Source organism: Melospiza georgiana, chromosome Z, assembly GCF_028018845.1.
Source record: "Melospiza georgiana isolate bMelGeo1 chromosome Z, bMelGeo1.pri, whole genome shotgun sequence".
NCBI classification, from domain to species: domain Eukaryota; kingdom Metazoa; phylum Chordata; class Aves; order Passeriformes; family Passerellidae; genus Melospiza; species Melospiza georgiana.
The window spans coordinates 41,823,835-41,836,906 of record NC_080465.1 but is presented as its reverse complement, the minus strand read 5'-3'; the positions used below and the strand labels follow the sequence as shown (position 1 = coordinate 41,836,906).

At 37.7% G+C, this 13,072-nt stretch overlaps 1 protein-coding gene across 2 annotated transcripts in view; it reads left to right on the top strand.

Annotated features, from left to right (window-relative positions):
* Positions 1-13,072, top strand: part of CERT1 (ceramide transporter 1) — a 76,236-nt gene that overhangs the window by 11,639 nt on the left and 51,525 nt on the right. For both annotated transcript variants that reach the window (XM_058043825.1, XM_058043823.1), the window contains exon 3: positions 9,988-10,104. In XM_058043825.1, the coding sequence (XP_057899808.1) occupies positions 9,988-10,104 (117 nt within the window). The remainder of the gene's footprint in view (positions 1-9,987; positions 10,105-13,072) is intronic.

The following is a 13,072-nucleotide window of genomic DNA, read 5'->3' as shown; positions in this document are numbered from 1 at the left end:
TTCAGTTCAATTTTGAACTTTAGAATGAAAGCTTTTAGACTGACATTCATTCACAACATGCCTTGTCTTTTTAATTAGTTCTTACATATTTTTAATTATTGCTGTAAGTTATTACACAGTAACCATTATTATTTTGTATTCAAAGCAGTCCCTAATATCTGACATCCTAAATTATCTGTAACTATGCAGTACCGTCTAGCCACTACCATATTTCTAACCTGACAGCTTTGTTCTTGATGGTCCTAGTTGCTGAGGTGAAGGTAACTTAATTGGAGAACTCTTCAGTGAGGGATGGGGAAGGTTGGATGGCAGGACAGGTATAGAACTGTAGCATACATCTTTTGCCAAAACACACACACAGACCCAAATTAGGATCCTTTGTAAGTATCTTTTAATATATGACTGGGGCACTGTGATGCTGGAGAGGTGATCCTTTCCCAGGCTGCAGCCTTGTAGCTGCCTTGCCCTGTTGCTCAGGTGTTTGATTTTTTTCTTTTAAGTAGCCACTGCTACCAAGAGCAAAACCAGCTTTCCCAGCTGTGGAGGTTGCATGTTTTCACTGACTGGTATTTGACCATTAAGGAATTGTTTATGGTTCTGGGGCTCTGGCTTTTCATCTGTGTCTCTAGTTTCAAGGTTTTTGATATCTCATGCTTAAATTTTGTATCATAGCTAGAGACACCTGGTTCCAAGGTCTAGTTGATAGAGCCAGTTTTCATAGCAAGTTAATGAGATCAGCTCAGGGCTGGGAATTGCATAGTTAGCATAAGTCCTGTTGCTAATAATGTTCATACTGCATTTATAGAAATGCTTATACAGTTGCACTGTGTTAAGTTGCTTATGTTTGGATTCAAACCAAGCTAATCTTAAGTCTTAGTGTGGTGCTTCAGCAGGTACATCAGGCCTTTATTCTAGCTGGAATGCCACTGAAATTCTTAGAACAGGAATTTCCATTCCCATCACCATGAATTTAGGTCCAGAATGTTCTACACTGTCAGCTCAATACAGTGCTCTGAAGCATGGCTTTTCTGTTAAGGTGGAGTACCTTCTCTGGATATTCACTCATGGTTTACTTGTGCAATCCATATTGTTCTCTTGACGCTGGTGTATGTGAGAGTGCTGGGTCTCCTGTGCCACACTGCAGTATACTGTGAGAGGTACAACTAAATTAATATATAAATACTTACCTTAGGAGTGCAGCAGTGTGAGTGTGATTCCTATGGTTGACTTTCTAATAAAATTAAACTTTAAAAAAAGTGGCTCAGACAGCGTTTTCTGCATTCTCTAAAGTTGATACAAAATTGCTTGGCTTTCTTCCTGATTAATACCTCTAGTTTCTTGCTGCATATTATGTGCTTCCTAAGAAGTTTAACATGGTGATTTGTAGTCAATTCTAGCTGGATGTTTTTCTATAGTTTTTTTTCCCTGTGGCTGATGCATGTTGTTGGTAGGTAATGCAAATATTTTGTTCCAACTAGAAACCTGAGAGAGATATCATATGAATTTTTTTGCAGGGGATTCACTTAGACTTGGTTCTCACCAAAGCAGTAACATGTATGCTTCCATTTCCATAACTGATAGTTAGCTCTAAAAGTAATTCTTATGAGTTAGACCAAGATTGAAAATCTTCAGACTATGTTTAAACAGGACAGACCCATTAGTTATATCCTGATTTCTCTCTGTGTGTCTCCAAATCTGTTAATACCAATTTACTAATCCACGGAGCTTTTACATTTATCTGTAGTCACTAGTAAATCACTTAAGGTGACATTTGCAAGCGCACGCTGGTTTACAACTATTTCAGCCTTGCCCTCTTTCTTCTAGTAAAACAGTGCCATTCCATGTCTTTGACTAATTTTTAGCTGACATTTCAAGTACACATTTGTTATACTCTAAGTTTGCTACGTGTTTTTTCAGTAGGCACTTGAGAATAGCAGTGTCGGGGGTATGTTTACGTATGAACCAACACAGCATGACTACCTACTAATTCCACTTCATTAACACAAAAATAATTTGATAAAATAATAATCTAAAAAATCATATAGTGTAAGATAATCTACCTTACAGGGTACTATTTCCTCACAAATAATTATAAAAATTTTTTTTGTATTATCACTTTCTGCATCTGAACCTATTTGGCAGGTGTGCAGAAAAACTGATCGACCAGGTTTACACCTGAGATCTGTAATTTCAAATTTTATGTGTGGTTTCAGTGCTAAAGTAACGTACAATGTACACTTGATCCAGACTTAAAAGGACAGCTCTCCCATGAGAGAGCTTCTTTGCAATGGATTAAACCAAGCTAATTTTAAATTTGCATGCTGTGCTAACAGACTGATTTTAAATTCTGCTTACATGCTTCTGCTTTCACTGGCCTCTACTTTGGCTAGGTTTTGAAAAGATAAGATCATTACTTAAAAGAAAATTTAGTGTTCAAAGGCATTTTGAGAAGAAAATATCCTGATTCAATACCTGAAGTGGAATATTTGGGTAGTAGCAAATAATGTAAAAACATGGAATAGCTTTTATAGTTTTAAGCCCGTTTTCTTTGGTTTTTTTCTACATGTGCAAATATGCCATTATGCGAAATTTTTCTTTTTAATATGCTAATGAGCTAGAAGTTAGATATCCTGTATTTTGCCCTAAAGGTTTATCACTTCCAATAGGCACAGAACTGTCTTATTTACTTGCTTGTTTGTAGTAAGGTTTTCCTGTACTGTTGTGAAAAAAAATACAGCACAAATAAATATAAAAAAAATACAACCAGTCAATGTAACTAAAAAGTGGGTTCTTACTACTTAAGAATAATGACAAGGAAAGGCAAGACAATTGTAGTCATTGTTTCTGTTAGGTTTTGACTGGATTTTAGAATAAAGAATGGGAAACTGGAATTTTGTGTTGTGACTCTTGTAGACCTTAATTTGCCAGATTTGTGGATCTACTTGGCATTTCTTGGGGGCAGCAGGGCGCAAATATGGCACATACAGAAAATCAGAACTTGTAATGTCTTTTGGGACTTCAGTACATTATTAATAAAATGTATTTAAGTAATGAAGTATAATGCTTTCCTTAAATCCACAATAGATATTGATATTTAAAAACTCCTTGCAAAATTAATTACTTCAGTGTTTGTAGTTCTAAAGCCAAGTGTCTTCAAAAATAAGTCATAGTGACAGAAGGATGCTGATGAGCTTTTATGATTGCACTGAGTGTACGTCGTGGGGTTGGGGTCTGCCATGCAGCCTCCATGAGGAGACCCCTGATTGTCCTGTGCAGAGCATGGTCAGCTTCAGTGGACACAGTGCAGGGTGCTCACAGCTGTGCCTCACAACCACCGTGTTACATCACTAGGCAAACAGTTAAATGGCAAAAATGCTGCTCAGCAGTGTGTAAGAAATAGAGGAGTGAGGAAAAGGTGTGAGAAATACTGGTTGGGCAGGAAGAGGTGCTCCAGCCACCCAGAAGTTGGGCAGGAAGAGGTGCTCCAGTGTGAGATCCCCCGCAGCCTGTGGAGGAGCATGTTGTGCAGGCATTTTTGGTAACCTGTGCAGAGAATCATACCAGACCAAACAACCACACTGCAACCTATTTAGAACCCAACAGTAGCTGCATATGTCTTAACAGAGGCTGCAGCCTCCAAATAGCCTATGCCATAACAGGTTTAGCCTGAAGAATTGCAATGATGGGTACAATCCTTGCTGGAGCATGTGAAAGCATGAGGAAGGAGTGGCAGAATTAAAGTGTTAGACCATAGCCCTCATTCCCAGTCCTGTGCTTCTCTTGTTTCTCACCATCCAACTCTGCTTAGCAATGACTTAAGCCAGTTTTCCCTCAATCAAATCTGTTTGACCATGTTGACAGTGGGTAAGTGATCTCTATGTCTTTAACTTGACCCATGAGCTTTTCAGTGACTCTGGAGAGAAATACACTAACTTGAAAAATACTGCTATTTAGTATTTAATAAGGCACTAATGACAATGTTTTGACTGGTCTTGTCTGATAAAATCCTAACTATGCTAGTGACATTTATGTCTGAGATCTAAGGAATTGTAGTTTTCATTTTCTGTAGGCCTCTTTTTGTTTGTCTTGTGACCCAGTTGCCAGCTTGGGATTTTCTTAATAAGAAAAAACATTCAAAATTTTAAAATAATGTCAGTTTAGGCAAGTTCTAGTTCTGCATTGAACATAGTGGCAGAAGCACACTTTAATAATAGTAATATGTAGACTTGAGTTGTATCTGCTATGAGCCCCCCTGGCATTCCTTGCTAAGGAAAGGACAAAATGCCGTTAACCCTACTTGGAGTAATGAGAGAGATCAAGCAAAAGTTTTTTCATTCAAGGTTGGGTTTTGTGTTTCTTTTCTGACATGGAGTACTCTTGAAGGTTATAAAGTGTATAAAAACACTTAATCTTTCCTGTGTGATTTGCCTTAAACACCTGAACCAGTATTTTTCAAGGCGATACTGCTCTGAAGCTTGTTTTGTGAATACCTCAGGCTTGACAGCTGTATAGCAGGAAGGATTTTGTGGCAATGAAATCAGCTATGACTCATGAGACCCGAGCTGGCTACTGACTTCCTCAGTAACTGTAGCCAAGTCAGTGTTTTTTCATGTAAACTGCTCTTGCTTAGAATGTTCAGGATTTATGAGCTAGTATCCATTGATTTTGGGAAGATCTAGGGTGCTTGAATACTTGGAATTGCCTTTGTTTCTGCAGGAGTGCCTTTGTTCTCTGCAGGTGCCTTGGAAAAAAGCTTAGGAATCCTACAGAAAGGGTGTTTGAGGATACTGGAGGCCTATTTCTTTCAGCATGTTCTTAAATGGAATTATGATTTAGCTGTGGTGGCTTTTTGTTGATTTTGTTTATTTTTTTAATGTGGGCTCTCGAAGGCGCCCTTGGCATACGCAGAGATGACCTCTGCCACAGACACTTAAACCTGTGCTTAAAACTCAGCTTTGAAAATGCTGGAAGTGTTTTCAGGTGCCCCCATTCAAAGTGTCTTGATCTGGCTTTTATTCCCCAGTGTTCTCTCAATTTATGTATGTTGCTTGAGACTGCTGCAGGTTGGGAAAAAGCAACTGAAGTTCTCCAAAGTGGTTTAAATCCTGAGGATAGATAGTGAACTCCTACTTGCTTCCTGTTCCCTGCATAACATTCCTCTTTCTTGCCTTATTTTTGTTGTGAAAGGTCATTAGGACATATCCTGGCCTCAGTACATGTCCTTAGCTTGTTACAGATGAAAATCCCTATTTATCCTCCAAGGTCATCATGTCAGTGGCTGAGAGCTGTACCATTTTAAAACAGCTTCTGAGTGTAAGAAAGGGAAAAGCAACACTAGGCTAGAAACAGTGAACCTTAGAAAGAAATGCGATCTAAATGAAATGCCTTGTGGTCTACAGGAAAACTAAAGTACAGGAAAAAAAGTAAAGAGAAATGGAAAAACTTCCAGGAAGTGTAAAGGAATCAAACTAGTCTTATGAGAATGTTAGAAGAGTAAAGGACTGACCTGAGAAGTTGTGAATAGCACTTTGTGATCTTTGCTAGATGCAGCTATAGAAAACAATGAAAGTAGTTATAGCCAGAGGTAAAGCAAGGAAGTTTGTCTGTAGCTTGGGGGCGGGGAGGGGCGGGGGGAGGAGAATGTATGTAATAGGCAGCACCTGTTACAGAGTATGTAGAGTATGTAACTGTAAAGTAACATACAGAAGTCTGCCAAGTTATCAGTGACAATGGAATGTGAACTCCGTACTCCATGGAGGAGAACAGGGTTAATCAACAGCAACCTGTTTTGTTCTGTGTTAAGAACACATCACATGATTCAGGTGATTTATTTGTCTTTTGTGTTCAGTTAATTCAGGGTTCTTCCAATGAAGTATGTTTTCCAAAAAAAAGCCAAAAATCAGAGGAGAAGGATGATAAACAATTATTTCAGTTGCCAAAAATATGGAAAATAGACAAATGATGCATACAACTAAAGTAGGTAAACAGTAAATCATATATCACCTGCCTAATTTCCTTTTGAAGCATATTTAACCTTGTTAGTGGTTACTTCTATTCTTTAAGCAACTTAATCTAACAGGATCATCTGATCAGCTGTACTTGCTTATAACATGGGACTGCATGGTGAGCTGAGTATAACCCTAAACCTGATTGACAGAATCACAGAATATGCTAAGTTGGAAGGGATGCACCAGGATCACTGAGTCCAACTGTTGCTCCTGTGCAGGAGAGGTTCAAGAGTCCTGCCATGTGCCCAAGGGCATTGTCCAAACATTTCTTGAACTCTGTCAGGTGTGGTGTTGTGATCGCTTCCCTGGGGAGCCTCTTCCAGTGCTCAACGACTCTCTGCGTGAAAAACTTACTCTCTATTTCCAAAATAAATCTCCTCTGACTCAGCTTCATGCCACCTCCTCAAGTCCTGTTGCTGGTCATTAGTGAAGAGATCAGTGCCTGCACAACTGCTTCTTGTAAGGATGTTGAAGACCCACAATGAATTCTCCCCTCAGTCTCCTCCAAGCTGAAATGGCCAAGTGACCTCAGCCTTTCATAAGGCTTCCCCTGCAGACCCTTCACCATCTTTGTGACCCTCCTTTGGATGCTCTCTAGTAGCTTTTGTCTTATATTTCCATACCTGAGCCTGTATGCAGTGCTCAAGGTGAGGGCGCCTCAGTGTGGAGCAGAGTGGGACAATCCCCTCCTCTGACTGGCTGGTCAGTTATATATATGTGTGTGTGTATATTTATGGTATACAGACACGCACACACATGTGTATATATATATAGATGACTTAGTCTCTTAACTACATGTAATGTATAAGTGTTTATGCAGTAAATGCTAGAGAAAAGTGTTTGAAGTATTCTCTAGACCTCAGAGAAAACATCTTTCCGTGTCTTCGCAACAAGGCATGAATTTTCAAATATATTAGAAACTCTATTGGAAAGAAAGGGATTACAGAAACTTGTCTTTGGAAAGGAGAGGTGATAGTCTTAAGTTGCATTACAGGATGTTTAGGTTAGATATGAGATTCAGGGGAAAGCAAGGACGATGGTGAACTGAAGTAAGTGCACCATATGGAAGTGTGGAAACAGTAGTGCTGCAGGTTTTTCAAAATGAATTTTGGTAAGTCTTTCTAATCACATACAATGCAATTGCTTGTAACTCTATCCAAGAGACTTCAAGAATGAGAGATCAAGCTGTGGAATGCTATTATGTCAGGAAAAACCTTGATAGCTAATCTTTCTAGACTTTCTGTTTGGGTGATTTTTTGGAGTATTTCTGGGTGTTATCATGTGACTAAATGAGGGCCTGTCAGAGGAGTAGCTGAGAACAGACATATAAGCATGACAGTTTGCTTTGGGAAGTTGGCTGTTCTAAAGCAAATAAAATTCTTTTACATATATAATAATAATAGTAATAGAAAATTCAGCTTGAAGAAGAGGGATCTAGACTAGAAGACTTGTATTTTCCTGTGTTGGGTCTGTATGGCAAGTTTTGGTGGTGGGGGGCTACAGATGCAGCTGATGTGTGCAGATGCAGAAGTTGCCTCCATATCTCACAGACCCAGCTCTGTGTGGGTCCAAGAAGGACCTGACAAAACTGAGTTCATCAGAGATGATGGTATATTGCCTCTGTGATAACATACTAAGAAAGTGTAAAAACTGCTCTGCAGCATGGATTGGGAGAGAGGGCTGAGAATATTTGAGAGCGACAGCTCTGCAGACACAGACATCTGTGAGGAAGGAGGGGGAACACATGATCAGGTGCTAGAGCATGGATTCCCCTGCAGCCTGTAGGGGAGACCATGGTAAAGTAGATTGTCTCCCTGCAACCATGAGCGTGGGTGTAGGAATCCCATGCTGGAGCCTTCTAGCAGGACCTGTGGCCCCATGGAGAGAGGAACCCATATTGTAGCAGTTTGCTGGCAGGACTTGTGGTCCCCTGGGAGACCCATGCTGAAGCAGGCTGTGTCTGAAGGACTGTGCCCTGTGGAAAGGACCACACTAGAGCAGTTAAGGAAGAGCTGCAGCCCCTGGGAAGGACTTATGTTGGAGAAGATCACAAAGGTCTCTGACCCATGAGAAAGTTCTTATGCTGAGCAAGGAAAAACAGGATGAGGAAGGAGTGACAGAAAGTGTTTGATCTAACTGCAACTCCCATTCCTTGTTGCCCTGCAGTACTTGGAGGGATGAAGTAGAGAAAAATTGGTAGTGAAGTTGAGCCTGGTAAGGAGGAATGGTGTTCCTTTAAATTTTTTGTTATCTTACTCTGATTTCACTGGTAATAAATTAAACTATTTTCCCTGAGTCAATGCTGTTTTGCCTGTGGCAGTAATTGGTGGGTGATCTCCATGTCCTTATCTCAATTCATGACTCTTTCATCATATTCTCCTTCCCATAGTGGCTGAGGAGGGTAGTGACTAAGACTTGGGTGGACACCTGGCATCCAGCCAGGGTCAAACAACCTTTTTTGTCCCTTTTTACACCCTTTTGTCTGGTTCAGTGAAGGCAAAGGAGTGTGTAGAACCAATTTTGAAAGTTGGTTGAATTTAATTAACTTGAGATGGTCAGGTATTAGGTAATTAGTAGCTATAGTTGTTTGACTTGATTTTCAAATCTTATGGTTACTAGAAGTTTTTCCTATGGGAAGTTTAAATTTTTTAACATTGAACACTCGGGTGCCTGACAAAGTATATGAAGTTTTAAGCTTACACTTTGGTTTTTTATGTACTTTTGTTAAACTCTTTCTTGTTCATTTTTTTCATTTGTAATTTGTATTCTGTTATACTTTTCTTATTCCTTAGTATATTAAAAACAGAAAAAGAGAATGGTGTTTGTTTGTTTATGTGTAATTAGCTTCTGGTTTCCAAATTCTTTGGAAAAAAATTCTCGCTAACACTGGAATGGTGTGCATGACAACAAATTAGACTTACTTCTAGGTTTTCTTTTGTGGAGTGTTTAGTCAGTGATTAACAGTTTTTTTGTTTGCAAGATTAATGTATTGGCAGTGTGTTGTAGAGGATATTTCTAACACTTTTCTTCCGCATCTAGTACCAATGTTTGCGGTCCTTCAGACTTTGTCACAAGCCTTTATCCTGGAGCCTGTTGGCCTCCTGCAGTTATTTTCATGTATATATTTTCTTTGGATTCAATTTCAAAAAGGTGTTCAGCTACACCTGCATTGCATGTCTTTAGAAATGGCTTTCAAATGTGAAGGATGTGGGGAATATTTGACTCGGTTGCATGTTTTCTAAAGAGTAACTTTGAATTGACCATATCAGGGTACAGGGCAGATTAGATCATTGTTTTCTTTCCCTGTACTTCCCTTAACAGCTTCACTGTTGCATTAGTGAAAGTTTACTAGTATTTAAGGCATGTGAACTGAAAGTTATGTACAGTTGAGTGGAGATGTGTGAAAGGATTGCATGTGGCTTCCAATTATTTGTGAAATATTCATGGTGAAAATAGTTGAGGCAAAACATGTCACCATTTGTAAGTTCCAGTTCTGACTTGTCATTTAGATATGGTCTGCTTTTATGGTTCTATCCTGGTATTTTTTTGCTATGATGTATGTGTTTCATCTAAAATTAATACTGGTAGCACTAGTGTTATGGAGCTCTTGTCATGTTTTGAAATTAAAATGGATATGTAGGAATATTTTCTGGTATGGTAGATACTTTGCTGAACAATTTGTTTCAAAGTATTTGAAAATATGGAATGTATTATGTATGGAATTTATTTATGAAAATTTTACTTAATAAGAATGTATGACACAGGCTTTTCTATTTCAGAAGACCAGCAAGCATTGTTCCTTATGAAAGTATATGTTCATTATTTGAGACAGCTAGACAATACAGAATTGATAATCTAGGATGAATTTGAGACAATATAGACAAATTTTCTGATTAGTGTTTGAGTGTCAAAATAGTCTGTGAGGTAATGTTTATCATGTTGCTAATTTTAGCTACTCTTACACTCTCCTCTGTCACAGCCCCATGACTTTGATGAATGCAGATTTGATATCAGCGTGAATGATAGTGTTTGGTACCTCCGGGCTCAGGATCCAGACCACAGACAACAATGGGTAGATGCAATAGAACAACATAAGGTATGTAATTTTCTGTTTTCTAATTTCCCTTCTCATTCCCTCATTAGATCAAGCATAGTGCTTGCAGAGAGTTTAACTTCCCTGTATATCATTAAAAGGCTCATGGTATTTATGACAGGTAAAAGCTGAAGATTGAAGCTCTGTGTTAAATATGTTTCAAAGGAATTGACTTTTTCTTGACAGATGAGACTTTACTGGGGGCTAACAACTGTGAGCCTTTCTTGAGCTCTCTAGCTTGAAACAGAAAAAGCTTTTATTATGTTTGAGTGATCTTTTCAAGGTTTTGTCCATCTTCTCCCTGATGATTGTATTGCTTCTTATCTCTCTTGTTAGTCTTAGAGTCAATTCTCTAGGTTATCATTCTGGTTTTGGGCTCCTCTTTTTCATCATTTGACCACTTTTACTGTATCCGATCACTAACTTCTGTCTCTTTGTCTTTTACGACAGTATTCTTCATCCACATTTTGGTTCAGCTTTCTTGATCTGTTCTGTATATCTTCCAACGAACTCAATTAATTTCATTTTAAAAATACCTGACCTTCAAGCCCTTTAGGTCAGGTAGAAGGTACACAAAACATCCATTATGATATCAGGTACAAGATAGGCACTATCCCAAGGTGTAGCATAAAACTACAATACCTAGCCCAATGCAGCCTCTTAAATCTGGGTTACACAAGTACAAAAGGAATACAAATTGAAATAGATATCCAGGTAGGTATGAATTTTTACCTGTAGCTTCTTGAAGTAATGTCTGTATAGGTACTGTGTATAATTAAGAGATTTCACCTTTTATTGGCAATTCCTTGCAATAAGCCAATAAAGAACATGTTCTTTAAGTTCAAAGTGCTCCCTTTTGATAATGGTTCTCTACAAAAAATCATCTCAATTGGACTATTTGTCCAAGAGACGAATAGTCCCTTGGCATTTTTCCTTCATTTTGATACAGAGGTAATATTAAAGCATAAGAAATCAAATTGCAAAGCCAAGATTCTTTCCTGTAGTCTCATGAAAAAATATGAAGTTAACAGTGGCATGTTCATTAGACACCAATACTGCAATTTATTCCTAGTGCAATAGCTGAGAGAAATTTCTCATGAGGATACACTGAAGAAGTTACTGGGTTGTACACCTGTAGAACTGACATTTCAAAAACTGGTAGGTTTGGGGGTCTTCAGGTGTGGTTTAGTGTAGTCATGGAACTTGATAGCCCTAGACTAAAATTTAGACTAGGTTTCATGAATGATTTAGCTGGGGAAATACAGAACCTTAACCTGAAGCTGGATAAGCAGAAATGCAGTCTATGTCATTCATTTAATGCTGTAGGAATGAGTGATGAAAAATCTCAGATCCTGTCTTAAACTGTGCCCATCACGACCTCAGACCTTTTTCATGCTATTTTTCTATTCCCTTTTGTAAGGCTCATCTTAACTGTTGCTGAGTTCTGAGCTGCAACTTTATGGAATCACCAGCTCATAGTACAAGATTGTTGCTTGGTAGTGGTTTAGAGTTTGCCATTTTAAGTGTTGATTAGGCGTTGTTTCTCTGTACTACTTTAAAAAAAGTCTTGTGTTTTCAACACTGGTTTTTTTTAACCTGCATTAGTACTCAGCCCTTGTCATGAGGTATCTGTTTATTTTCCTTTTCTGTCTGGTATTATTGATAAGCTTTTATTAGTAAGCTTAAATTGTGTTATTCAACCTCATTTTCAGATCATGAATGATGATTGAGGGGTACAAATTCTAGCATTCCAAAAGTGATCTCCCTTTATAACGAAGCCTGATTAATTGTACAGTTTTTCAGCTTTAAAAAATAATCTTTAAACATAATTAGGTTTGAACAGTTTAGACTTCCATTCTTTGGAAGAATTTGGTAGTTATTTAAATAAATAAATTTTACCAGATCTCTGCCTTTATGCTTAAAGAAGAAGAATGAAGGGTTGATTATTTACACTACCCATTTTTTTTTTTTTAGTATTTAGAATTAGTATAGAAATCAGGATAAGAAGGTGTTTTTCATTATTTTAATAAAGTTACTTTTCAGCTTATTTTTTAAAGAATGAGGGTGTTCTGGAATGTTGTAAAAACAGAAGAAAAGTATGTCTACAAGTAGGAAGTGGTAATAAGTCCTTCAGTGTATGCCAAACTGACAAGAAGTGGTTCACTTTGCATCTTGCTATCCTAAGGTAATAACACTGGGCTTGACTGTTCTGAATCTTGCAGCTTTTCCAGTATGTGTAGTTTGCAATTTCATGGCTATTTGACATTTTTCAGTTTCTTTCATACTCCTTTTTACTCTCTAGTGTTAACAGTATTCAATGCAAATAGCAGTTTTCATTCTTAAATGGAGTAGAAAATACTATGGCACATCGCTTCTAAATAAGCTATCAAAACATTTAATATGTTAAAATTATGCATTATTTTACATACATACTTTCATATTTTTATTTTGAAACATCCTTTTTGTATTAAACAATTACATATCAAGAATATCATGGTCAAAGCATAGCAAGGAAAACAGCAGAAATTACTGCAGTCTTGTAATTGTAGCTTAAACTCAAGTTGAAAGTATATAGTGAAATTACAGAGTTACTAAGGTCTTCTTTCCAGTGCACTATTCTGTTGTCTTCATAATACAGTAGGAGTTTTGCGTGATAAATGTAGGTGTAGAGGTATATCTGTTGCTTCTGATGATTTTAGAAAAATAAACAGTAACCAGAAGCCTTGGAAATCTTGACCAGCACTTGAAAAAGTGCTGTATTTACATAAATAGGTGTTTGTTAGAATTAAACGCAGCACAGAATCCAGTCTTCAGTCCGATAATTATTAGTGGTTTTTAAAGAATGTCTCCAAATGTCTTGTTTCTGTACTTTCATAGAACTTTTTAGTGCTATAACCTGTAATTTTTAATATAGGTTTGTATGGAAAATATTTAAGAAACAGTACATTTTTCTGATAGAACTTTGGGATGT